This window comes from Balearica regulorum, chromosome 25, assembly GCF_011004875.1.
Source record: "Balearica regulorum gibbericeps isolate bBalReg1 chromosome 25, bBalReg1.pri, whole genome shotgun sequence".
Lineage (NCBI taxonomy): Eukaryota > Metazoa > Chordata > Aves > Gruiformes > Gruidae > Balearica > Balearica regulorum.
The window spans coordinates 4,373,537-4,398,893 of NC_046208.1; the positions used below are offsets into that span (position 1 = coordinate 4,373,537).

At 59.6% G+C, this 25,357-nt stretch overlaps 3 protein-coding genes across 7 annotated transcripts in view; 1 reads left to right on the plus strand and 2 right to left on the minus strand.

Moving 5' to 3' along the window:
* The window catches only part of LOC142605208 (uncharacterized), a 17,790-nt gene extending 773 nt beyond the window's left edge, over positions 1 to 17,017 (plus strand). Inside the window, exons 1-14 of one of the 4 annotated variants that reach the window (XM_075776157.1) lie at positions 8,835 to 10,171; positions 12,293 to 12,400; positions 12,694 to 12,807; positions 13,021 to 13,179; positions 13,270 to 13,431; positions 13,612 to 13,703; positions 13,908 to 14,044; positions 14,181 to 14,323; positions 14,436 to 14,567; positions 14,844 to 14,960; positions 15,118 to 15,330; positions 15,494 to 15,652; positions 16,233 to 16,340; positions 16,798 to 17,017. In XM_075776157.1, coding sequence (XP_075632272.1) covers positions 12,359 to 12,400; positions 12,694 to 12,807; positions 13,021 to 13,179; positions 13,270 to 13,431; positions 13,612 to 13,703; positions 13,908 to 14,044; positions 14,181 to 14,323; positions 14,436 to 14,567; positions 14,844 to 14,960; positions 15,118 to 15,330; positions 15,494 to 15,652; positions 16,233 to 16,340; positions 16,798 to 16,980 — 1,761 coding nt within the window. In that variant the 5' untranslated portion in view covers positions 8,835 to 10,171; positions 12,293 to 12,358 and the 3' untranslated portion in view covers positions 16,981 to 17,017. Of the gene's footprint in view, positions 1 to 8,834; positions 10,172 to 12,292; positions 12,401 to 12,693; positions 12,808 to 13,020; positions 13,180 to 13,269; positions 13,432 to 13,611; positions 13,704 to 13,907; positions 14,045 to 14,180; positions 14,324 to 14,435; positions 14,568 to 14,843; positions 14,961 to 15,117; positions 15,331 to 15,493; positions 15,653 to 16,232; positions 16,341 to 16,797 lie in introns of those variants that run through there. The other 3 variants (XM_075776155.1, XM_075776156.1, XM_075776158.1) reach the window with 3 other exon arrangements.
* On the minus strand, positions 6,204 to 7,179 carry TOMM6 (translocase of outer mitochondrial membrane 6). Its single transcript, XM_075776162.1, has 3 exons — positions 7,020 to 7,179; positions 6,846 to 6,947; positions 6,204 to 6,527 (listed from the first exon to the last, which is right to left on the minus strand). The coding sequence occupies exons 1-2, from the start codon at positions 7,130 to 7,132 to the stop codon at positions 6,851 to 6,853; spliced, it is 210 nt and encodes a 69-aa protein (XP_075632277.1). The 5' UTR covers positions 7,133 to 7,179; the 3' UTR covers positions 6,204 to 6,527; positions 6,846 to 6,850.
* PRICKLE4 (prickle planar cell polarity protein 4) lies at positions 15,958 to 25,214 on the minus strand. Of its 2 annotated transcripts, none has more exons than XM_075776159.1 (8): positions 24,958 to 25,214; positions 20,681 to 20,833; positions 20,377 to 20,484; positions 20,159 to 20,296; positions 19,871 to 20,071; positions 19,427 to 19,613; positions 18,943 to 19,260; positions 15,958 to 18,644 (listed from the first exon to the last, which is right to left on the minus strand). In XM_075776159.1, exons 2-8 carry the CDS (start codon positions 20,828 to 20,830, stop codon positions 18,151 to 18,153), a joined length of 1,596 nt encoding a protein of 531 aa, XP_075632274.1. In that variant the 5' UTR covers positions 20,831 to 20,833; positions 24,958 to 25,214; the 3' UTR covers positions 15,958 to 18,150. The 2 variants fall into 2 exon arrangements, with proteins under 2 accessions (XP_075632274.1, XP_075632275.1); XM_075776160.1 differs by lacking the exon at positions 24,958 to 25,214 and adding an exon at positions 20,930 to 21,130.
* Between the last annotated feature and the right edge of the window lie 143 nt (positions 25,215 to 25,357).

Sequence of the window (25,357 nt, forward strand, 5' to 3'; positions counted from 1 at the left end):
CATACGCTCTGTGAAGACTGTGTGTATCAAAAAGAAAATTAAAGGAAAAATAGTGCTCAACATTGCCTTTTTAATCTAAGGAGTAGAAGGGGAAACTGGTATTTTTCCCATCCATCTGTCCTTCCAGGCCTATCCACCCTTTAAGAGGATTATATTCTTCTAAACGACAGTGCTGGTTTACTACCAAATGGTGCGTTCACTTTCTGAATCCCTTAGCTGTGCTGGCCCTGTTTATATAAAAAAAAAAATCAATAGAAAGGCAAACCATAATGCAGCATTAGTTGTTACTGCAGTGAGCCGAGACTCTTCGCTATGAATGCTCATCTTTTGACTGAGTGTTTTGCATTAATATTTGAATTCAGGTAGTAATACAGTTGTCACATGGATCGAGTTGGAAGCTGGGAGCGTACCTGTAGCCATCTGATTGCCCAAGCAGATTTTGTAGCATTTGCTGGTGACATCTTTTGACGTTAGTGGCCTCTCCATGTGACGTTAGCCTAGTTGTGCTGAGATGTGGAGATAGTGCAGTCAGAAAAACAATTGCCCTGATAGGGAAGGAATGAATTATACTTCAAAGTAAATAAACTTGCTTTTTCCAACACTGTGAGGTTTCTGTAATATTTAGCTTTTATTTGGAAGCGATAGCGTATAGCATTTTTTATGCTGTTTGGTTTATATTTGTCTACTCCAGGCTTCTTTATATAAGCATAGCCCAATGCTCCCTCCGTGGTGGACACTGTTTTATAGTGTCCTGTTTGCCAGAAATTCTGATGGGAAGTTACCTCTCTACACCAGTAAGATGAAAATACTACTTGCAATTACAGTGAAGCCCACTTAAGTGCGTGCCTGACAAAGGGTAGCCTGTAACGCAAAACTTTGTCCCTCCTTTAATGGTATGGCTTCAAATCCTGCTAATATACTGATGCATATGTAGAATAATTCCAGGTGTAGGCTCTGCTTTTGCAAACACAGGCAGATGATGTGACTTAACTCGTGCGTGGAGTTCAGTGGCCACACTTGTGAGTTGCAAGCAAAGTGTCTGCAACATAAAAACCTTTATTTTGGTACAACCGGGAGCAGAATTGGTTTCTCTGTGTGCTGGAGTTCCTGCACTGGGGTTCCAGTCTTGCAGCAAGGAGTCAGTTGCCTTGAGAGATGCTCAGAGCAAGTGTGAGGTTCTTGGCACCTTGCAGGTTGTTGCCTGAGGGCGTAGGAAGGCACCGTACGCTGGCAGACTGTCAGCTCGTGAGCGTGCAGCCTTTGGGACGGACCTGTTCCCAGCATATCCTTACTCCAGTCAACTTGTAAATAAATTGGCGTTCCTTAATTCTATGGTTTTAAGAAAGAAGAATCTTAATGGCCAGGTATGATGCAACATCTGCTTTCATTGGAAACCACTTTATTTTAGCTAAATTTATTCCACTAGTGAGTTAGATACATAAATTTGCCTTTATGGTTTTCCCTTTACTGCCTGTGTTCCCAAGTTAAACTATGCATACCACAAAACCAGTTTCTCTTTAAAGCACTGAAAAAACAAATGTTTTTCTCCATTAGTTCTGACTAGAACAATTATCTGGTCTGGCTTTGAAGTTGTTAATGTGAGGCAGCAAACAGAATAATGCATATTAAATACTTGACGTCAGACTCTTCTGGGTGGCAGCACTGCCCCCTCTTAGGGACTTCCAGACGGTTTTTTGAGTGTGGGAACAAAATTGAGAACAGTAAAAGCATTAAGTGTGTCCTATGGACTTGCTATCAGGAGGTTCTTTTTGCTTGTAGAAGGCAAGGCTTCTAGCGTAAATATTGTCTTGATGGTAATTTAGAAACACTCTTATTGATTGTAACGTCCCCAGGCCTGAGTATGCTTAATTGCATCCCAATGAGAGAGACTAATGAAACTTGTAGCTGTTGCCAGCTTACCTCGGGACGAGCTCCAGTGGAAGTCAGTGGTGTTGCAGAATTGAGAATTACGTAAGCACGAGACAAGATAGGAAGATAGTTTTACCCACCAGTACAGTTTTGTGAACTAATTTTATACTATTCCTTGGAGTCGGTGTGCCTTGTATCCAGTCATATTTTGCATGGGACAGAAATGTTGGGAAATAAGTCATGAATTTCCCCCCCTCCTGGCTGAAGCAGATTTGTGTGTTTTTACAAGTCCTCACTATCACTGACATCATTACATTTCATATCTGTATATGAATGAAGTTTGCCAGCAAGCTCAGAAGCTAGTATTTTGTTGTAGTACGTTTGAAATCTCTTGTATTTGTAATAATTCAAATAACAGCTTGTTCAAAGGCAGATTAGATCCGGCTTCTTAGATTTTCTTGTGTCACCCAGGCCCCTCCAGTCAGGTCCGTAAGTTGACATCTGCCAGAGCATGTAGCATAGAGCAAGGATTAAAAACTCCAGCGGGGTTTTTGGTAGAGTAGCTGTAGCTTTGGGAAGCACCTTCTGTTACAAACCTAATGCTAATTGCTGGTTTAGAAAAGAAAAAAAAAAATACATTTCCCATTTGTCATGGCAGTATTTGCACAGGTTTCCTCTTAGCAGCCTAGCAAATACTGAGCAAAAGCATGCTGTGGAATTGCCTGCGTTAATTTAATATGCAATAGGGACAGTGGGGTAAGGTGGCCAAGCGTCCCTTCTTCAAAGTTAATAGTAAAATCCAAGCTCCAGCTCTGAATGCTGGCTTTTTGTGTGCGTCTGATCCCTTCGGGGTTTGAGATCAGAATAGGATGGACTTAGGTTGAGAATTTATTGCCTGTGGGAACATAAAACCTCAGTTCAGTGGGTTTTTTGGTGTCTGTTACATTAATATTGATACCTGTTTATTGCAGATGGGGATGTGAAGCGTTCCAGCAAGCTTCTACATTTGTAAAACCACGTGTTTAAATAATCAAAAGCTACATATGTTAGGGACCCGTACCCAGTAATGATTATTTGTCGTAGTTGATTTTAAGGGTTTGCCTTTAGGACGATCCTTCTGTTGTACTGATTTTTATTTTGTGCGTGTGTGTGTATGGGTTCCACTTGTTTAAAGGATGGTGGGCCAAAATGCTTTCAAAAGAGTTCTTAAGTCTTAAAAATGAGCTTTGCAATGTGCATTTCAAAGGTGGTGGTGGGGGAAGGCCAGCCCAACGGGCCCAAGACTGACTTTAACCACTGTTAACTATTTATTGTTCTGAAGCTTGTGCATGATACAGAATGCACTGCAGTTCCAGCAAAGTGCTGTACCCGTCGGGTTCTTCTTGAACGGCTGTACTACTGATTTTGTGGGGAAGGAATTGGGGTGGATGAAACAGCCAGGAAAAAGAAAGCCAAGCCGACCACAGCAATAAGCTGCGATCTAAGTTTAGAAGAGACAGGAAGCGTCTGATAAGAGGACCTTGGGTGCTAGAGGATTGCATGTTTTGCAGGCAGAGACATGAACAAAATCCAAACACGGTCTCCTTAGCAGCAACCTCCTATTGATTTTTGTGGCAAAAACTTTCTCTGATCAGTAGTCTCATACTGGCAAAACGAATGGTGCTTTTCCAGTAGATATTACAGTTCCTAAGGAACAGTACCCCAAATTCTCAAGTTTTATGAAGGAGCTACCTACTTAAAGCCCACAACGTCACTGTAAATGCTTTGCATAACTGGAAGTGAGAAAGGAGATGGTACAGTTGATGGCTCTACCAAGTTTGATTTGTATTTTTTAGTCTTGATAACATACGTCCAATAGTGGTTGCAGGTGGTGAATTTTATTTTCTTTTTCCCATGCTGAAGTGCTGTACCCTGAGTTGTCAAACTAGGACTTGGTGGAATCTGGAGTAGAAAAGGCCTCCTCTTGTTTCTGTTCCTGCTTTACAGCCGCTTTCTCCGTGAGCATGTCTTTATGGGAGCGTGGGGCTTCTGAATGTCGCTTCTGGATCAACCACATCCCTTCAACAAGGGCAGGGTTAAGTGTGAAGTACTTAGGCTAGCCTTATTTCCTTAGATAACCATATCCGTACCATGGGGATAATTTCTACTGCTACGACCGTGTTAGTACAAATCCGTGCCACGTTTGTGGCTAGACAAGCTTAAACAACGTATGGCACGGGCCGGCTAGAGCTATGCACGTGAGTAGTGTCACCACAGGCTCGTGGTGCACTGCTGAACGGAATCGGCAGCTGAGAAATTAGGATAACCGTCTGTGAGGATCGTTCTCTTTTGCACGGTTAGCGTAGGCTGGGCTGCATAACTCCATACCTCTGATTTTAGGAATGGCATTTTCATAGCGAGTGTCATCTTCACTCTCCTTGCATTTATTAAATGGCATTACTAGGCCTGGCCCTTAAGGTTATTTCCTTCTGCTACAAGACGAACCACATTATTTCCATATGAAAACGAAGTTTTCACCTAGTTTATCAGATGTGCAAACTACAGTAACTTACCACTGCCAACCTAGAGGCCATGTAAAAGAGAATTAGGTCCTATTTTTTTCCCTGCTTAACTTCAGCTTGGGTTAAGCAGTCACAAACTCTTTAAGCCACAGCCTTGTATACATCTAATGAGCAGTTTACAGGAAAGGAACAAGTGGGTGTTTGTTTCCAGTAGAACTTTAACAGCTCTGCCTTTTCATAAAAGAAACTTAAACACAGCTTAGAAACTTAAAACAGCTTCTCGGAGAGGAGTGCTGCCCAGACGAACTCCCTTAAAGTGTGACAGGCTTGGGCAGGATGCTGCCAGGGAGCCCCTGCTTCTGCTAATGCCCTGGAGGCTTCACTGTTGACTGGAGTAAGGGCAGAATTAAAGCTAATCTTCAGCACTTTAAAAAAAGGTAATCCTGCTCTAAGTTAAGGTTGCTGGAAGGGTGCTGTTGGCAGAGGCTGGGTAGAAGACGAGTTTTCCTTTGATATGAAAATCCCCTGGCAGCCCTTGTGAAAACAGGAGTGAAATGCAGCGCCGCCTTCTTGGGTGAGGAGCCAGGCTGGAGTTTGGGTGGGTTTCCTCGTTTTTCAGTGACCTCTGGGGGGGCTTTAAAGTCAGAAAAACCTCGAGTTTCTGCTTCAAGTTTCTGGTACTTACGTCACTAATGACTTAAGCTGATGTATGCCATGCTGTGCTCATGAATGAGACTGCCTTTGCTTCAAGGACACTCCTGGGCAGCAGCAAGTGACAAGAGAATCCAATTAATTACTGAATGTTTCTGGCAATCTTGCCAGCTGTCTCGCAGCTCAGTGCAAGCGCACTGCTCCTTAATCGCAGGTTCAGCAGCTTTTATTTTAGTCCAGGTTTGTTAATACAACATCCAGTAAGTCACCTGCGGCAGCCTGATGTACTTAACTGCATGAACTGCCCCCTGCCTGAACCCAGGCCTGCGGAGGAGATTAGTGTGTTCTAAATCAAAACTAAGATTAACCATGAAGTGACTTAATGTTCTAATTAATCCCCTTTTTCCTGCAGAAACTGTTTCTGCATAACTTGGATTATCCATACTTCAAAAGAACTTCATTTCTTTACAGGATGTTGAAATAACCCACTTTGAAAACTGCTGTTTTCAGACTCGGTATCGGTAGTGGAATGAGGTTCTCTCTGGGGCAGGGAAGGGGGCAGTTCTCGGTCACAAAACATGGAGGCACCGCTACTTCAGAAGAATGTCTTAAAAACCCGCGTGTAAGTGTCCAAAGAATCTGAAGCCATGTCGCAGTCCTACTGCCGTAACGCTCAGGGCTGGGAAGTTATTCTGCTCTACAAATAGCATCTTCGAGGAGCCATCAGAGGAAATCACAGGCGCAGCTCTCGCATCAGCCTCATGTGGTGCTTTCACTGTCCCCTGAACAGCCCCAGCGCCCACGGCTGGACTTTAACGTTGGTAACGGTGAGCTGTAGTCTCAGTCCAGGGCACTAACATGCTATGCAACACCAAATGGCGGCTTCTTCCCACACACAGCCATCGTTCCTTCACAGTAAGTGTCCCAGCTTTATCTCATCTGGCCATTACCCAGGAAACCTTCTGGTGGTTAGCGTTCACCTAGGGCTTGTCACACTTTTGTTTTCCCTTTGAATCAGTAGCTGATGGGTCCTGCTTACAACCCAGCACTGGACTTGTTCCTTTGTCTTTCGGGTGTGAAATATAAATCATGTTTTTATGATTTTTTTGTAAATCTTTACTCTTTTTACACCTTGTTTTTGTAAGCTGAAGTTTCTTATTAAAAAAAAAAAATTCCAGCGGGTTATGTCATTATTCTACGTATTTTAATATTTATTAAACATCTGGGGGAGGAGAGAAGAAAATTCCATGCACAATGGCTTCACATCCTTGAGAAAACTATTCTCACCGTGCCTTGCAGCATGAAATAAATTCTCCCTCTCACACTTACAAGCTTTCCCCCCCCTCGTCACTGCTCCAAGCACGACAGCTTTGAAGCGTGCGTAGCAGCTCTGCAGAGAACAGAACGTACTCCCGCGAACGTACGGAACTTGTAACGGCTCAGCACATCTCTGGTCCTCGCGTGCGGGGAGGGCGAGCTCTTCTCCCTTGCAGCTCCGTTTCTTCCCTAGGTCAGCGATTAAGCAGAATTAGACAGGGTTGGTCCTAGTCCGGCCTGCTGCCGTACCGTACCGCGATTTAACGCAGCTCCACGTCTCTCTGCACGAATTCAGATTCCTTCGGGCTTCGGCCCCGCCTGTAGCTCCCTCCCCGTTACCTGGTCACCTCGCACGGTGCCATCCCCTTCCCGGGGGGGGGGCCTGGCAGGCTTTGGGGGCTCTGCGAGCACGGCCGGCTCACCGGTACCTGGGGCAGGTTTTACCGCCGAGCTCCCGCTCGTCCCTGCGGCCTCCCTGGGTCCCCGCCCCGCTCCCCGGGGGCTCACCGCCGCTACGGGACGGGCTGCGGGGTCATCAGGTCGATGTCCGTCAGGTTCCGGGCCACCCAGACTCCAGCGGCGAAGAGCCCCAGGTTCACCAGCAGATTCCTGAAGGAAAGAGACCGGCAGCGCTGAGCTCCCGGTCCCGGTCCTGCCCCCGCCCGCCCAAGCGTTACCGACCTTCGGAAGTCGTTGCGGTCGGTGGCGAAGCGGTAGGCGCTCCGCAACCACCCGCGCAGCCCCCGCGGTGCAGCCCCGGGCCCGGCACCCGCCGCCGCCGCCGCCGCCGCCATGTCGCCGCTTCAGCCTCGCCTCGCGCCGCCGCCGCCGCGCGATGCCGTCACTTCCGGCGCGCGGCAGCAGCGGCAGCAGCAGCGGCGGGGAGCTCCGCGTGCAGCGCCCTCCGGTAGCGGCTCCCCGTGCAACGTGCAACGTGCAACACGGCGGGCCGGCCTTGCACGGAGCGCGTGGCTTCCCGTGCAGAGGGGAGGGGGCGGAGGAGGATTGGGGGGGGGGGGGGGTTGTCTGCGGGGCGGCACCGGCGGCACCCGCGCCTTGCACGCTTGCGGGTGTGCCCGCTTGCACACCGCAGCTCTGCGCAGGTTGTTCCTAGAAGGTGCTGCCTGCTCGGAACCCCCCCACACCCCCCCACCCCCGTACAGCCCGGTGACCCCCCCCCCGGCTCAGCCCCCCCCCCACACCCCCACACCCACCCCCGTACAGCCCGGTGACCCCCCCCCCCCGGCTCAGCCCCCACACACACCCCCAAACTCCCCCCCCGTACAGCCCGGTGACCCCCCCCCACCCCCAAACTCCCCCCCCGTACAGCCCGGTGACCCCCCCCCACCCCCAAACTCCCCCCCCGTACAGCCCGGTGACCCCCCCCCGGCTCAGCCCCCCCCCCACACCCCCAAACTCCCCCCCCGTACAGCCCGGTGACCCCACCCCCACCCCCAAACTCCCCCCCCGTACAGCCCGGTGACCCCCCACCCCGGCTCAGCCCCGCCCGCCGGGATCGGGACCGGTGGGGGCGGGATGGCAGAGCGGCCGTGCGGGCAGGCGGGACCGGAGAAACGCGAGGAAAGCGAGGGAACGCCCGAAGCGCTGCGTGGGCCGTGACCCGGCCGGGCGTGGGGAGGTGCCTCACGGCCCCGTGTGAATTCTCCGGGTGCTGGATCCCGGGCCGGGGCGGTTGCAGCCCCGAGGGCGGCGCTCGGCAGTAAGGACCGGCGGTACCCGGCGGCAGGGTGCCCGCGGGCAGGGCGGTGTTGCAGCGGTGGCCTTTGGAAAGCGTCTCTCCTGTCTCCTCTGCCCCCCCCCGCCCCTGTCTGATCCTTCGTTTTCTGTCCCTCCTTCCCAAATTCTCCCTTTCCCTTCCACTCCTCCGGTTTGCGGATCTCCAGCCGCTCTCCCCCCACCGTGAGCCCGCTGCCCTCAGCCCCCGGCAGCGGCTGGCCTTTCCCTAGCCAGCTCCTCGCCACCCCCCTTCTCAGCCTTTGTGGCTTTTGGGGGAAAAAATATCTCCCAGGCATCGCCACCTTCCCTGGGAAATGCCTGTTTCCATCAGGAGGGGACTTCCCAACAGCAAAACTCGCTTCGTTAGCGCCGTTAAGCCTTGCACGTGTGTGCCTGCTGCCAGGGCACCCTGCACTGGCGCTGACCTGGGCGTCCATCACCTTTTCTCGGTGCCCTGGTAATAATTTCGCTGTAATTGCGGCCGTCCCTGCCTCGTTTTCCACACTCTTTGACAGCAGATTATATATTGCTGTGCCCACGTGGTTCCACATCAAACAATCGGGGACGGAGCAGCCGGGGTCACCGTGACGGCTGGTTACCGGCGGGACAGGGCGTTCGCTGGGCGAGCTGGGACGAGATCGATGCACCGAGACGGGCCCTCGACCCCGCGCCAGCTCCTGTGTTCTGCGCCCGAGCTCTTGTGCCTGGAAAAAGCAGATGATGGGACAGAGCTGCTGACGTGACCTGGCCCGAGCGGAGCCCCAAACCCGACGCGGTTTGCCCCTTTCTGGGGTGCGCTGTGTGTCACCCAGTGCTACAGGGACAAGTTCTTTTAAGGATGCTTTGTGGAATGAGAACTAGCCGCAGGGTCGTAGTTACACGGAGAGCAATCGGCATAGCTTATCTTTACACAGAATTTCCAGCAATTAGCGTAGCTTTCCTGTTGCTCCCCTTTCCCTGCTCCCTGAGCGCTGGCTCTCCTCCTCCTTGGGGCCACCCAGGTCACCAAGCCGGGCTCCGAAAAGAAGACGTGCACCGGCCGAGGAGCCGTGGGGTTACGGAGCCGCTTGGCTCTCAGCAGTGGTGGGGCTGGGGGGGGAACACTGGCCACCCAGGCTGCGGCCACCTTTGTCCCTGCTGCTGTATTCCTTTCCCAAACCCCAAAGAGCTAATTGGTCCACCCAGTTAGTTAACTGGTTTATAGCTATTAGAGACTATAATTAATTGACCAGCTGGAAAGCTGTGTGTTATCTGCCTGGTGGGAGCAGCGTTGAGGAGCAGCCAGCGGCGATGGGCCGTGGGCTGGCCCGTCCCAGCAAACAGCACTGCTCCTTTGCCGGCTTTGAAGGATTTTACTCCACCTCAGACTTTGGGCTTTCCCTTTTATCTCCTCCTTTGCTAACATTTGGCATCGGCGAGCTCATCCCGAGCCTCCCTGTTCTCCCTTATCTCCTCCTGCAAGGTCACAAACTTGTCTTCACGCTCCATGTTGATGTAGGGCTTTGCATTACTGAGCAGACCAGTTCAGACCAGCTTGTTATCAAAATGTTCCCAGCCCCCAGCAAAACCTGCTGCTGCTGTCAGACCCTGACATGATGCAGATGTTCATTAAGCAGTGGGAAGACGATGCGTCTCATCGCGGGGCCGGGCGAGATGGCTGTACCTTGTACTAGCACATCTGGCTGGTGCTAACAAACTCCTGGGAGCGCCGTTCGCTGTGGGAATGCCGGGAAATAGGGAGGAGGAGACGCTGGAGGTGCCTGGCAGAGGTGCCCAGTGCCTGGCCGCCCCAGGAGGTGATGCATCCGACTGGCAGTGGGCTCGGGAAACCCTCTGAGCCGCAGTGGGCTCTTTCCCCGGGGCTGCTGGGGGGCGGCGATGCTGCAAGCAGGGCTCGAACCCGGCTGCAGTGCTAGGAGGTGAACGGACACAGGCGGCTTCAGCAGCACGTTGGCCCCAAGCAGCTCCCGGTGAACCCGGCGGCGCTGCCGCGGACAGGCTGGTGCCGGAGCCAACCGTGCCCGGGGAGCGAGGCTGCCCGTGCGGGGAGCGGGGTGCTGGGCACGCTGCTCCTTGGCCTCCCAGCGTCGGCAAAGGTGGGTGCAATGGCAGCATCCCTTCCTGCTGGGCCCTGTCCTGCCAGGGCCACCGCGCTCTCTGGATCCTCTTCTCCCCCTTCCCCTTCCCCTCCTCATCCCTGCAGGCTGTGCCGGGGCTCTGGGGGGGGCCCTGCTCCCCCACATCCCCCGGCACATGGCTGGGAGCATCCTGGGGATTGTGTGGCCGATCCAGGTGATGCTGGAGCTGGATGGAGGCAGGCGCTGGGGGTGTGGGCTTGGTGGTTCTGTGCCTTGGGCGTGCAGGGTCCCCCCTTGCACGGGTGCTGTGTGCCCTGGGGGTGCAGAGTCCCCCCTTGCACGGGTGCTGTGTGCCCTGGGCGTGCAGGGTCCCCCCTTGCATGGGTGCTGTGTGCCCTGGGGGTGCAGGGTCCCCCCTTGCACGGACGCTGTGTGCCCTGGGGGTGCAGGGTCCCCCCTTGCACGGGTGCTGTGTGCCCTGGGGGTGCAGGGTCCCCCCTTGCACGGGTGCTGTGTGCCCTGGGGGTGCAGGGTCCCCCCTTGCACAGCGGAGCGCAGAGGTGGGGATGAGCAGGAAGGGGGGCTGCACCCGGGGGCTGATGCCGGGCAGAGATTGCATCAGGTCTTGCATCAAGCTGCTTTAAACCAGATTTGCTGAGAGATCTTAGATAACGGGAGGAATTTGGCTGTCCCTGGTTATGGGAGGCTGTTTCAGGAGAGGTGCTGCCTGGGGTCTGTGCAGCCCTCGGGAAATGAGGGGGGGTCTGCGGGCTGCTCCGTGGGTCCCCTCCTAGGGAGGGTTTGTTCCCAGCAGCTGAGCCCGTGGAAGGAGGCGCTCTGCACAGCGGGGCGAAAGCTCCTGGAGGGGATCCCAGCTTGGCTTTCAAGGAAGGGAAATCAAGTACTTAGGAGGGCTCCAGGGGAGCTCCCTGGGGGGGGATTAGCACCTGGCTGCCACCAGCGATCGCTTGCTATTGGTTTGCATTCAGTGTAATGGGGGGGGGGTCAGGCAGTTCCGGGGGTGAGGGGCTGCAGGGAGCCGGGATGGATGTGCAGGGGTCTCCATCCGATGCTCCTTGGTGCTTTGTCTTTCCAGGCGGGCAAGCTGCTTTCCAGGGCCACCTGGGACTGATCTGCCAGGTAAAACCCCGATTTGGGGACAAAAGTGGTATTTTCTCTCTTTTACCCTCGGTACTGCCCTAGCGCGTTCCCCGCTGACGTGTGAGACAAAGCGTGGTGCCTGAGCTGCCGTCAACTCCCGCCAGCCTGGGTGGAGGCTGCGGGTGTTACTGGTGGCTCTGGGAGCCCAGTGCCCCAGCCAGGCTGGGGCCGGCTGGTTTGGGGTCAGAGCATCCCCTGCTCGCTGGGATGGTGGCCCTTGCCATAAGCCCTGATCTGCTGCCCCGCGGTGGGGAAGCCACAAAGGCTGTTCTGGGGAGCCTGGGAAATGCCCCGTTGCATCCGCAGGGTTTGAGCCCCCTCGCCCCTAGAGTGAGCCCAAACCGTGCCCGTGCCAGGCTGTCCCGTGGGAGCAGCACGGGGGTAGGGACACGGGCTGGAGTGGGGCTCGCAGCCCACTGCAGTGCCGGGCTGGCCAGGAGCACCCGGCAAACGGCTTGTCGGAGCGCTGGGGAGGGAGAGCAGCTCCGTCGGGATCCCGCGGGACAATAGTGGGGTGGTGCCGCTGGGTGCTGTGACCCGTGGGGTTTGCACAGAGTGATTGCAAAGCAATCTGCCCACAGCAGGGGGGTTGGAACTAGATGATCTTTGAGGTCCCTTCCAACCCAAACCATTCTGTGATTCTGTGATTGACACGTGGCTGCGAGTGAGCGGAGGCTCGGGCGGGCAAGGGGAGCCGCTTCAGGCAGGGTGGGGGGGGTGCCCGGTGCTAAGGGAGCAGCCCCGGCATTGCCAGGACCTGTGTCCCCTTCTGGGACGGGGAGCGTGTCCGTGTGGCCCCCAGCTCGCCCATCTCCTGGGGGTCCTTGCTGGCGGCGATGCCGGGTGGCCCTGGAAGGGACCCAACGCTCAGGGCTCGGCAGAGCCGGCAGCGCTGCGGGTGGCACCTGGCCAGCGGCCGTCCCCGAGCCGGCAGTGACGTCCTGTGGGATGTGCTCACCCTCGCCTCTCCCTTTGCAGCTGGGTGCTGACCTCCCGGGGCCCTTCTCCTCACTGGGACCCGTGCCAGGACGAGCTTTTGGCGAGATGTTCTCACCGCTGGCTTGCAGGAGGGGCTTCCCCAGGGAGGTAGGTGGGTTTGTGACCCTCCTGCTGCCGCGCAGCTGGGGCTGCCAGTGTGGTCGGGAGCGGAGGAGCTTTGTGGGGCGAGGATGGGTGCTCGCTGCTCCAGCGCTTGGGATGCCAAAGAGCCGGGAGAGCATTGCCGCGGTATGGGGAAGAATTGGGAATTGTCTGGGACCTTGGCCAGGAGAGGAGGGCGGACGGGCTCTTGGCTCCCCATCCCCGCTCAGCATCCATCTGCTGCAAGGGCGAAGGTGAAGGTCTCATCCTGCTTTCATGTTCCTGTGCTCTCTCCGCAGCCCGGTCCGTGGCAGGCTGGACCACTGCCGCCCCTCGCTCACGGCCCCCAGGATGTCTGGGACGAGCTGCCCTGGGAGCACCAGCACAGGAGAGGCAGGGGCAGATGGCACCCGGTAAGGGGACAGGGCTGGGCGAGCAGCCGTGCACTGAGGGGACACAGGGCTGTTGGGGTTCACCTACACATCCGGGGTGGCCAAAGCCGGGGGCTCCTCCGGGAACAGGAGAAGCAGAAAGAGCTGAGAGCCACAGCGGGGAGGGGGAACGGCAGCAAAACCAAAACACCCCAGCGAGCTGCCGTCCTCACCAGTGGCAATTTGCCGTTGCAGCCCGATCTGTGGGAGCCCAGACCCTTCCCTGGCCCTGCCGACTTGCCTTGGGACGAGGAGGACAGGAGATGGGCAGACAGCGACTGTCCCCCGCCACCCCCCTGGGATGCTGGAGAACACCAGGGACCCGCGGACTGCTTCCGAGAGAACCGGCACCCGGTGAGGGGGAGGCGGGCTCGGGGGTTGTGGCAGCTGTGTGGCCACCCCCAGCATGCCGCCATCCTCACCGGCAGTGGTTTGCCATTGCAGTCCGGTCCCTGGGAGCCCAGACCCTTCCCTGGCCCTGCCGATTTGCCTTGGGACAAGGAGGACGGGAGATGGGCAGACCATGACTGTCCCCTGCCACCCCCTTGGGATGACAGAGAAGCCAGGCGAGGCCCTGAGGACTGCTTTGGAGAGGGCTGGCACCCGGTGAGCGGGTGGTGGGCTGCAGGGGTGGCAGGGGCCATTCGCTGCCCTGGTGACAAGGACAGCGCACGGGGACAGGTTTCCCTGCACGATGCTGGGTGCTGCAGCAGCCCAACTTCTCCGCTCCGCAGTCGCGGCATCCCCTGTCCTGCTCTGTGCCCAAACCCACCCCCTTCCCCGCAGGAGCAGCCGCTGCCCAGCTCCGACTGCTTTGCCTGGTCTGAATTCCCCAACGAGGAGCAGCACCTACCCCGGCCCCCTGCCAGACTGCCAGGGTGGGTGCCCGTGCCGAGGGTGGGGGGCACAGAGGACACCGTGCAGCGGGGGGGTGTGGAGCAGGGGGTGGGCTGGCTCTGCTGCGGTGCACAGCCGAGGGGTGATGCAGCGTTGAGGCTGGCCCTACTCGGGGTGGGGGGGTTTGCACCGGAGACTTCTTCCAGCCTAAATTCCCCGCCCCGGGGCTGCCTTTGCTCCTGCAGCGAGCGAGGCGGCTTCAAGGATGGCTGCCCATCCGGGGGCTATCGTGGCCTGAGTGGGAGACGCTACCGACGCTTACGCCGTATCCGCCGCGAGTTAACCTTGGTCCAGCGCCTGCCGTGTCCCTGGCCCTCCAGAGGTTTGTGCCAACCCTGTACCGGCTGTCCGGGGCTGCGAGGGGCCCCACGCCATGCTCACCGGCGTCTCCTCGGTGCCCGCCAGCATGTCCTCGGGCAGAGCGAGGAGTTGCTCCCACTGTGTTTCTTGCTCCGCAGGGAAAAAGCTATCTTCCAGGTCCTCTCCTTCCCTCTCTGGGATGAGCCAGCCGGCGGCCAAAGGAGAGCTGCAGCGCCCTGCCGCTCCCCAGCCGCTTCCTTCCTTCAAAGGTGGTGCACAGAGCAGGGAGCAGACGGCTCAGGTTGTGGGGTTTTACTTACCCCCCCATCCCAGCACCCAGCAGTGACCCGATTTTGCACAGTCGGAGCCCGGTGCGGTGCCGCCGTGCCCCTAACCGGTGTGGTTTCCCCCAGAGCCCGCCGGCGGCGAGCAGGAAGGTCCCGGAGCCCCCCAGACCGGCCGACACCCCTGAGAAGAGCCCGGCCCCTGATCCCGGGGCTGTGACAGAGGCTGCGGAGCCGGAGCAGGCAGCAGGAGCGACGCCGGTAGGAGAGCACCCCTCTCCTGGGGGCAGGCAGGGATGCTCGCACCCCTGGAGGTGCCCGTCTCTTTGGCCAGTGTAACGTCTTCTCTCTCTCGTCCAGCCCTTTCGCTCTTCACCTCGCTGTCTCTTTGCCAGGCACGGACGTTTTCCTGACTCTTCTCGGGGCTGCAAAGCCCTGTGATTTCCTTTGGGTTCTGGTGTCCTGTCCATCCCGTCCCCCAGCTCTTCTCCCCAGGCCAGACGCGTGTCCTGGCCTCACGCCATCGCGTGTCCCCAGGTCGAGCCGGGAGCCGGGCAGAAACCCACAAACAGCCGCGGCCAGGACTCCTCTGCTTTGGAAACGGAGCCGGCGCCACCGGAGGAGAGCTCTGCCAGGCCAGAGGAGCACCTTGAGGTTTGGGCTAATGCATCCCCTCGCCCCACCTAAAAGCAGTGCCCAGGGGAAGGTGGGAGCTCGCAGTCCCCTTCGCAAACCTCTTTTTCCCCTTGCCTGGGCGGTGTCGCCAGCCCTCTCCGTGGGCTCTGCAGTGCACCCGTAACGCTTTGCGCAGGTGGAGCCGTGCAGCCAAAGTGTCCCTGAGGCTGGTGCAGGTGGCGAATCCCACCCCCGGGGTCCGACAGCCGCTCCGGAGCCTGCCGAGAGGGTCTGCGCAGCGGCCGGCTCCGCTGGAGACGTTGGTGCTGAGCTCTGCCCGCGTTCCCAGGGACGGCAGCATCTGCCGAGCGGAGCTGGAGAAGCCGAGGCAGAAGCTGCCCACGATGCGGTGGGTCTCAGCACGTGGTGGGCAGCTCCGTGGCGCGTCCCCCCCCTCCCCGGGGCAGAGCCCCCCCCGAGGCCGCTGCTGGCAGGGGTGTGCTGGCAGTGCTGGCTCCCCACACCCCTGCGCAGCCGCTGCCTGCCTTCCCCAGCCGCTTTCTCTCCTACAGCTTCTTGGTGACCTTCAGCCACCCGAAAACTCGCCGGTCCCGCCAGGAGCTACCGCGGAGCCCGAGGCACAGCCCAGCCAGGCTTGCTCCGATATCTGCGCCGCACCAGAGACCTCACCGGGCGCTCGGCACCCTCCTGGGTCCAGTGAGACGGAGCCGGTACGGGGTCAGGGTGCCTCTGCTCCCCCGCGCTCACCCCGAGGCGTCCCCGGGTCCCTGTGCGGGGTGGGCTCGGGAGTGCTGCCCTGGCGCAGGAGCAGCAGAGGGGGATCCCTCTGGCCTCCCCGTCTGCAGGGTGACGGGCTGGGGTTAAAGTGCTGCTTTGTCCGGAGGCAGAGCCTGTGTCAGCCCCGGTTCCGGCTGCGCCGGAGATGCTGATAAACGGGAGATAGCTGGGAGAAAGGCCAAAAAAATAACTAGAGGCTTGAGAGCGTGCTGAGTGCGAACAACCCTGGGACTCGAGCTTTAACAAAGCAAACGAGAGCATTGCAGTGGCTTAATTACTGCCTAATGGGGAGGGGAAATCTGCTAGCAGGGCTCTCGGCAGCTATGCTGCCAGGGCTGGGGTGGAGGGGGGGTCGACGGGCAGCTCCCGCACCCGCGGGAAGAGCGGCAGATAAGCAGGGTGACCAGTCCCTGGCTAGTACCGGGCACTGGCAGCCCCAGTGTGACCCCAGCCTTGCCCAGTCCCTCTGCCCTTCAAAGCGTCTGACCCTTCCTCGCCTTTTCCACCGCGCAGGCTGCGGGCGGCCAGCACCAGCTCTGCTCCACGCTCCCAGCACCCTCCCCGGTCAGCACGGACCTCCGCTCCGCCGCCGTCCTTGCCAGGAAAGAGGAGATCGAGCTGGTGAATCCCGGCGGCCCCTGGCCGAGGCGCGCGGGGGTCTGGGACCAGCCGCGGGGGGGTGGCTCACCCTGGGACACTTTGAAGCACGGGGGGAGAAGCAGCGCCAAGTGATGGGGGAAGTGAATTTGGCATTTTTTGGGTCACTGGGGAGAAACTGGGGATGAGGCTTTGGTCTAGTGGAGGGTGTCCCTGCCCGTAGCAGGGGGGGTTGGAACTAGATGATCTTTGAGGTCCCTTCCAACCCAAACCATTCTGTGATTCTGTGAAACTCCTGGGGACGGGGGTTGCAGGGGAAGGTGCTTGTGGGCAGGAAGGGGTTGGCAGGGGCTCAGATGCTGTTGGGGGGGGCTCATGGGCCAGCCCTGGGGGAAAAAATATCCCTGGCAGGGGGGGCTGGATGCTGCTGGCAGGGAGGTTTTGGGGTGCCCCGTGCTGACCCCGTGTCGCTCCCCTGCAGTCGTACCAGCAGTTCAGCCTGACCATCGCGGTGGTGGCCACAATGCTGCTGCAGAAGGAGCCCTCCATGGAGGCGGCGCTGGGGCTGGCGCTGAGGGCCAACCTCCGCCAGGGCCGGATCCATCACCTCCAGGAGCTGGAGGACTTCATCAACAGCTACGACTCGGCCACCCTCAGCCGCTGAGGGGGGGCAGGGTGAGGGCCGGACACCCCCTCTTGCCAGCTGGGGTTGGCGGGGTAGCAGGGGGCCGTGCCGGTGCATTGGGGTGCTGGTGATGGTGCTGAGCCCTTGGGTCAAGGCGGTATGGACATGTTGGTGCCGTCCCACCATCTCTCTTGGAGATGGAGGAGGGGGGTGCTTAGTTTTAGCTCTGCCCAGACCTGTATGTGCAGCAAAAGGGGGAACTGGTTTTACTGGGTGGAGGGTGACGGAAGGGAGAGTGGCTGCGGGGAGCCCCCCCACACCCCAGCTCTGTGCTCCATTCCTGGTTCACAGGGATGTGCCCCGAAACCCCGGGGATTGTTCTTGATTTTAAATCTCAAAATAAACCAGCCATGATCTTTGCAGCCCCTGCTCCGCCATCGCTCTGGCCTCACTCTCCGGGGCCGGCATGCACAGGGAGGGGTCCCACGGCAGACCCCCATCCCAGACCCACTATTGGGGACCCCCAGCTACAGCGGAGGGCAGCGGCTGCCCCCAGGGATCACACTCCTCCGGCGGCATGGTGAATGCCACAGCGACCCCGGGGTGGGGAGGGACAGGGCAGAAGTGGTGGCTCTCCTGGGTTCAGGTCTCAGCTCACCTTTATTGGAGCATCGTCTGCAGCAGCAGCAGAGCTGCCCCCCCCCCCACCCCATCCCCTCCCATCCCCCCCCACGGTGGCAGAGGGACAGGGTGCCACCAAGGATGGAGAGCATCTGGTAATGGCACTTATCCTTCAAAGAGGTGTCCCAGGGAAGGATCCAGCCCTGGTGGCCAGCACCCTCCTGTCCCCGTGGGTCCTTGGCAGCAGCCCCGCAGCGGGGCGATGCAGGCAGCTGCCCTTGTCTTTAAGCACCCAGCCACCCTCCCCTGCGCGCGGCTGCTCTCCGGGGCTGCCGCCTTGTCAAGAGATGGGAGCCCTGGTGCGGGCTGCCGGCTCCCTGCTCCCTACCTGCTTTACCTGTTCCTAATTGCGGGAGAGGCCGGCAGGAATTGCAGGCTGTGCTCTGCCAGCAGCTGCTGGGGAGATGGATCCCAGCGGCTTCTCCCCACCAGCCTTGGGCCGCGTCCAAAACACGCTTGGAACATGTTGAGACCGTGGCAGGGGCTGGCAGGACGGCGGTGCCGGTCGAGGACCCCCCGTCCCCGCTGCTAGGACACGCTGCAGTGCTTGCTGCTGCCCCGCGGCTTCGCCGTCCTGCCCCCAGCCCTCCCCAGGGGCTCCCTGCCCAGGGAGCTCATCCCGGGCTTGGGGATGGGCTTCCCGAAGAAGAAACCTTCTTCCTCTGAGTCTGAGTCTGAAGACGAAGAGCAGGTGGGACACCAGGAGTCATCCTCCTCCGTGATGTCCTGCAGGTCGACGTCCTCCAGCCGGGGGCTGTGCTGGGCAGGGGATGTCCCCGCTCGGAAGCGTGGGTTTCCATTGCCTGTGGGTGTTCGGGGGTCCAGGCGCCCCGAAACTGGGTGGCCCAAGGCTCCAGGCTCCTTGGGACCCTCTGTGCTGGGCTGGGCGGCAGCGGGGTGGCCGGCTGGTGGTCCCAGCATCCCTGTGTGCACAGCATCCCTGCTCCGCTCCTTAGCAGCTGCTCCGTGGTCCTCCAGGCTCCTGAATGCAGGATGCAAAGGGGCCTGATCCAAAAAAGCCTCTGAAAGAAGGAAAGCAAGGATGGGTGAGGAAGGGGAAGGCTGACCCTGCCCAGCCGCAGCCCCTCGTGCAGCGAGGGCTGCCTTGGGATGCAACGGAGGGTTGTACCAACCAAACCACAGCTGCCAGGGCTCTCCCTCCTGCGGGAGGTGGGCTGGGGTCTTGTTGCCGCTGCTCCAGCGCTGGGTTGGGCTGTACCCGTGCAATGTACCCCATAAAGTACCCAGGGGCTGAGCAGAGCCTGGTTTGGCTCCCGCTCCCCTCCCACCACACAGCAAGTGGAGCAGTAGGATCCTTACCCGCCCCTTCCACCCGCTGCCCGCAGCCCCCGGCTGCCGAGGTGCTACCCGTCCCCGGTGCGGTCCTGCCGGTGGGACCAGCTCGGGAGAGGGGTGTCGAGTCGGGGGATGGAGCTGAGGCGAAAGCTGAGTCGGAGGAGTCGGAGGCGGTGGAGGATGCATCCCAGCCCAGGCTGCAGGTCTCGGAGCAGAAGAGCCGGCCGTGACGGGAGGTGAGGGGCTGCCCGCGCAGTGGCTTTCGGCAGAGGCTGCAGCAGAAGCAGGTGGCTCGGGCATGCCAGTGGAGCCCTTGGTGGGTGGCCTCCTCGCTGTCGGCACCTGAGGGGCAACCGTGGGTGAGGGAGAGGCTCTTCGCACCGCTGCATGCCAAAACCCATCCTCCGCACCGAGCCGCGGGGCTCTGGCTCCGCAGCCCTTCCAGCCCGCGTCCCGCCTGCCCGGGCAGGGAAGCCCCGCTGCGGGGAGGGGGAGACGGGGGCCATACCGATGGGGTCCCCGCAGGCCTGGCACGGCTCGGCGAAGAGGCTCTCGAAGCAGCCGCGGCAGCAGGGGCGGCCGCTCTTCATCACGTAGCGCTGCCCGCGCAGGGGCACGTCGCACTCCAGGCAGCAGAAGTGCTCCAGGTGCCAGCGCCGGCCCTCCGCCTCGATGCACTCCTCCATGAAGATCAGCTGGAAGGGGGGAAAAAGACCCGTCCTCTAAGCACCCGGCTAGAAAACCTACAGCCCAGAGGATGCTTTGCTGTGCCGAGGAGGGAGGAGCAGCCCCTGCGCCTCGGCACGGGCATGGGGCTCTCCGCAAGGCTCGGGAAGGAACCTGTCCTCCTGCCCACCAGCAGCTCTTGTTGCGTCCGCAGCCCCTGGCCAAGCACAGGAGCTTTAACAGCAGCAAAAGGGAGGTAAAAGCCTCTCCCCTGCCCGGCACCCACCTGGTCGCAGGAGGCACAGCGGGGTCGGAAGAGCTCGGCGTGGTGCCGGCCACAGTAGATCCTCCCGTCCTGCTGGAAGTAGATGAGGTCCACCAGGGGCTGGTGGCAGAAGTGGCAGGAGAAGCAGGACGGGTGCCAGAACTGATCCCCCAGCCGGGATGCCGAAATCCCCGGGTCTCCTTTGTTCAGCCTCCTGCCGCACTGCAAGGCAGAGGGACGCGGGGTTTGGGGCCAGGCTGGTTTTGAGGATGGGTCGCTTTTGGGGTGCTGGGGGGGGGCATGTCTCACCTTCTTGCAGGGACAGCCATGGCAGGGACCCGGCACGGGACATGCCAGCCCCTGCCCCAGGGCCTCCCGTCTCCGTCGGGCACTGAACGCACGTAGCTGCCTCCTCTCCTCCTCCGCGAGGTCGGGGCAGTACCGCTCCTGCATGGGGAGGCGGAGGTGAGGGGATGCACCGTGGGTGAAGCCCGGGGTGGGCAGCACCCGACAAATACATGTCTTACATCGCAGTCCTGAGGAGGCAGCTGCTGCAGGAGGGCTCTGGTGCGGAGCCGGATCCTGTCAGCGGGAGAGGCAGGCTGCGGCGAGCAGGTGCTGAAGCACACCGGGACCTTGGGACGTTGCACGGGAGAGAGAAACACAAGCAGATTTTTAGGTGGATTAAGCTGCGTTGCTTGAGGTTGCCAAAACGTGTTTCATCCCGGGCTGGGGGTGCTGGGCTGCGGGCATCACCCGTGGATGGCACCCACGGGGCCGGGGGAGAACGGGGAGCAAAGGGAGCCCCGCGAGAGCTGGGGTGCTGCCCACCTCGGGGGGAGTGGGGTCCGCGGGGGGCTCCAGGTATTCTTCCAGGGCACAGCCGGAGTCGCTGTCGGACGAGGCTGGCGGGAGGCCGGTGGCGGTGCCGCAGGGGGGAGGCTCGTCTCGCGGGGGCCATGCGGGGCTCGGCAGGGACATGGGCTGGGGAGAGAGCATCAGAGCTGCTGAGCCCCTCGGCGAGGCGAGGAGCAGGGTCCGTCCCCAGGACGCGTGTCATCCCACCTGCCCAGCACGGACCTGTCTCCACGTGGCAGCAGGATGAGCAGCCCCTTGTCCCAGGGAGGGACCTCAGGGCAGGTCCAGCCAGGATGATGCTCAGCACCACCACGACCCCAACGCCCTCGGCTGAACCCCTGCAGAAGTCCAAGGGCTTTTGGAGGCTGCTCCTTTCTCTGCAGGGGTTATAAGCAAACCCACGCCGAGGACACAGGTGCTCGGCAGGGTAGGGGCTTTGTCTGCCGAGCAGGAGGAGCTGAAGGGACGATGATGAGGTGAAACAGGGCAGGGAAGACCCTCAGTGTCCGTGCTCAAGCTGGAACAGGTTTTGGGAAGCGGCACCGGCCATTCGCTCACCCACAGCAGGAGATTTTCTCAAACTGCCACCAATCCTTTGCCGGCATGGCTCATCCCTGGTCTAGCAGCCTGGCCCTGAGTGGGGCAGTGGGAGGAGACCGAGGTCTAGCCCAGTTCAGTGGAAAATAATTTATTCCCCTCGGGCTGCTATTGTTCTGCCCCGAGCGGCTGTTCCTGCCCGGGCGGCCGGCTCGCCCAGCCGCCACCACCTCGCCTGGCTAATGGTTACGCGGTGGAAACCCGTCCGGTCCCGTCCCCTCCTCCCCACGCGGCGCTTTTCAACGCTCGCTTCCTTCCTGGCTTGGCTTTCCAAAACAAAGGCGAGATGGCGATGCGGTGGCTCCTGGGGCTCCCTGGACGCCGGCCCAGAGCCCGACGCCCTCTGCCCGCGCTTCCTGCCCCGGTGTGGGGAGCGAGGGTGGGATGCGGGTGGGATGGAGCTGAGCCGCTGCTCTGGGGGCAAGTCCCAACAGCCCCAGGACAGCCCTGGATTTACCCCGCGCAGTGCCCACTGTGGACTGATCTACTGCTCTGGAAACTCTTTTATACAGCAAGCAGCTTGGCACGGGCTCGGGCTGAGGGGCGGTAGCCCCCAGGCCGCATACCTAGATCTTCCTGCATCAGTGCCACCATGAGGACCAGTTCACTCCTCCACACTGGGATGGTATTTCTGCACGTCTGGTTTATCCCCCTGCCCGCGCTGCCGGGGCCGTCCTGGCCAGCACCAGCAGCCGCATTCCCGCTGCTCCCACTGAACGCCTTCGACACCCCCAGCTCAGCCCCCGCGCCCGGTGTGTTCCCTCCACCACAGCTTCCCCTTCCTATGCAGCATCTTGGGGTGCTGGGATGTTGTACCCAAACGTGGCCAGCCCTGGAGCTGGGAGCGGGTGAGATCAGCCCAAGGCAGCTCCGGTTTCCCTGCCATGCACCTGGGTCAATGATTAACGCTGCAGATTGGCTAATCAGTGGGAGAAAACAAAAGGGCTGCTCGCTCCTTTCCAGGGTTTGGGGTTTGCCAGCCCTAGGGCAGAAAGACTGGGGGGCTGGTTGTATGGTGCCCTAAAAGCTGTGTGCAGCTCCAGGACCTGCAGCCCAATGAGAGCCCTGGCCTTGCTGACAGACTGTACCACCGCTGGTGTTGGGCCAGTAAGCAGCCTTGGCTCTGCGGCTGTGCAGGAGGATTGCAGGATTGCACCCTGGGGATGCTGAACGGGCACCTCGTGGGCTCGGTGACTGGTCCCAGCTCTGCTGCTGCCTTGTTTGGGTAACATGTGTCTCCCTTTTTCCCTCCCCATGGGAGGTGGATGGTAGTCCCAGGCTGTGCTTAGCTGATTAAGCCTCCAAGCTGCATTTGTTTAATCTGGTGGGGCTTTGCTGTAATTAGACCCCTCTGCTGCTCCACGGCCCCAGCAGAGCTGGTGGTGCCTGCGTGGTCCCAGCCCCGTGGCAGGGTGCACGGGGTGCCTCGTCCCAGGGCCATCAGCAGGGAGCCTGGTGGGGTGATGCTGGGGGAGAGCGGGGAGGGCAGGGCTCCTGGGTGCTCTGAATCCATGGGGCTGTGCGGGAGAACCCAGCCCGGTTTGATGTGATTACGCTGGCTGGCAGCCGTCTGGGCTGTAGACAAGTCCCTGTAATTAGCCCCAGACGGTGACAGCGGTATGCGCCTCCCATGCTAAGGAGCCAGGCAGCCCCAACAGGTCTGTCTCCTCTGCTTCCCATCCCTGTCCCCTCGGCCTTCCTGCCCTCCCTCGCCACCTCCAGGCAGTCCTGCTATTGCCTACAAAGGGGTGCAGGGATGCTCCCAGCCTGCCCCTGCACTCAGAATCAGGGACAGGAGAGCCGGGACCGGGTGTCCGGGGGAGCTGGCAGGAGGGAGCTCTGGGGAGCTGCTCCTCCCTGCCAGCGCAGACCCGAGCGTTGGAGGTGCGTCCCCCCAGAAGGGATGTGCGAGGCACCAGTCGGGCAGGCTGAGTGCCACTGGCTGTCATTTGCCTGTGCTTTAAAAGCCTCTCATCCTGCCTGTGGGAGCTCCTCTGGACCCCGACTGTTCAATCCCCTCATGCTTTCCAAAGGACGCGCAACGTCCCTGCCATGCCCCCCTGCTCCGCAGCCTTTTGCTGTTCGTGTGGCTGCAAACGGCCGGCTCGGTGGCCCCCCCAGGATCCCCCTTCCTGCTCCACGCACGTTTCCCACAATAGCTACAACCCTTTGTGAAGCAGTCACAGCTCCCTGGGTGCGAGAGGCTAAAATTCACAGGAATATTGGGCTTACTTGGCTCCCCAGGAGCAGCCCCAGTCTCCAGCTGGCTACAGGAGCGTGTGTGTGGGCTCCCAGCCCTCTCCTGCCAAGGTCACACATTAACTTGCAGTGCAGCCACCCCAGCCCATTCGCATTCAGCGCAGCCTCCCTGTTCCCAGCACGGCCAGGGGCTGATCTGCATCTCTGCCACAGCCTTCGGTTTTCTAAAGTCACCTCTCCATTTTCTAAGACCCACTTTTAGACCCCTCTAGCCTATTTTTTCAGAAGCATCAAACAACTCCCCAGCTCCGTAACCCCAAGGAAACACGACAGGTCCTGTCACCAAAAAGGCCAGGTCCCCTTTCGAGCGCCCAAAAGCACTGGCAGCTTTCAGGGGCACGGCTCTGCGTTCACCACCTCACCCACAGGATAACCTGTTTGTGCTTAAGCTCCTGTCAACACAGCTGTGATGAAGGTACGTGGAAATAAAGATGCAGAGCAATAAAGATGCGTCTCTTTTGGGGCGAGATAAGCTGAGGTCTGGCAAGGCGAGCTGGAGCAGCTAGTCCTGCAACGCAGCCCGAGCCCGGCTGCCCAAGCTGGAGCCCACGGTGGCTTTTGGACCTGCGATGGCGCGAGGTGGAGCAACGGTGGGCAGTGTGGAGGGACGGGGTCAGCTCAGCTCCCCGATTGATGCGGAATTTCAGTATCCTGCTCTGCCATATGGGACCACGTCCTCCATGTCACCGGGGGGACCGTGGCCAACGCTGTGGCCTGTTTGCTCGCGGTGGGACGTACCAGTATTGCAAAGGGCTTTTCTTAGCGTGTTTTCCCCCTGCACAGGCGTGGCTGGCTGCCCCGGCTCGGCAGGAGCAGTAACCCATTAACCTGCTGTAACTCAGCCAGCCGTACATCCGTGGGTACAGACCAAGACCCACCACCCCAGCTCTCCCCCGCAGCCACCGGGTTTCATCCCGGCACATCAGTGTGCAATGGGGTCCGGCCACCTCCAGTGGAAAGCTCTGCCGCCACCCCCAAAACACCCCATTCCTGCTGAATCCCAAGTGGAGGAGGGATGGCAGAGCCAACACCCCCTCCCGGAGACCCTCGCTGGCCGACGGAGCCGGGCAGCCCTGCCAGCCCCCTGCCCGCACACCTGCCCGGGGATGGCAGAGCCTGCCACGATGGAGCGGACGCCGTCCCCTGCTCTCGGGGACATTTTCCCGAAAACAAAGACAGCGGGGGCAGCGATACCGTTCCGCTCCCCCCATTTATTTCTCCCGAAGTCCAGCCAAACCCTCTGCCCTGGCTCCCCTTGCCCTCACAATCCTCAGACGGGGACCCTCCCGCTGCCCCCCACTCCCTCCCCGTTTCCCAAGCGCCTTCTTCCCCAGCCCCAGCTCAGCAGGGAGCTCGGAGAACCGACCCCCGGAAACCTTTCCCGCCTCACCTACCTGCCCTTTCCCGGTGCCCCGGTGCCCGGTCTCCGTCGCTCCCAGCTCCGCCGGCCGCTCCAGCCCCACTCCGGCCGTCCCGCCCTGCTCCGGAGCTGGGGAGGGAATGGAGGTTGAGCAGGGAAAACTTTACAAAGCGAAAGGAAAACATCCAAACTCAGTCAGGGAAACAATTTTTTTTTTTTTTTTTTTTTTTTTTTAAAAATCTGCCTGCCCAGGAAACTGGATCTGTGTCAGCCGGGGTCCTAATTACAGGCTTTTTAGCCTAAACCTACAGAGACAGCCAATGGCAGGGAATCACAGCGGCAGGCAGGGAGGGGAAGAGCAAAGGATGGCGGAGGGGGATGTGCATTAACCCTACAGGGGAAGGAGCTCTAGATGACATCTGTTTTTCTCGCTG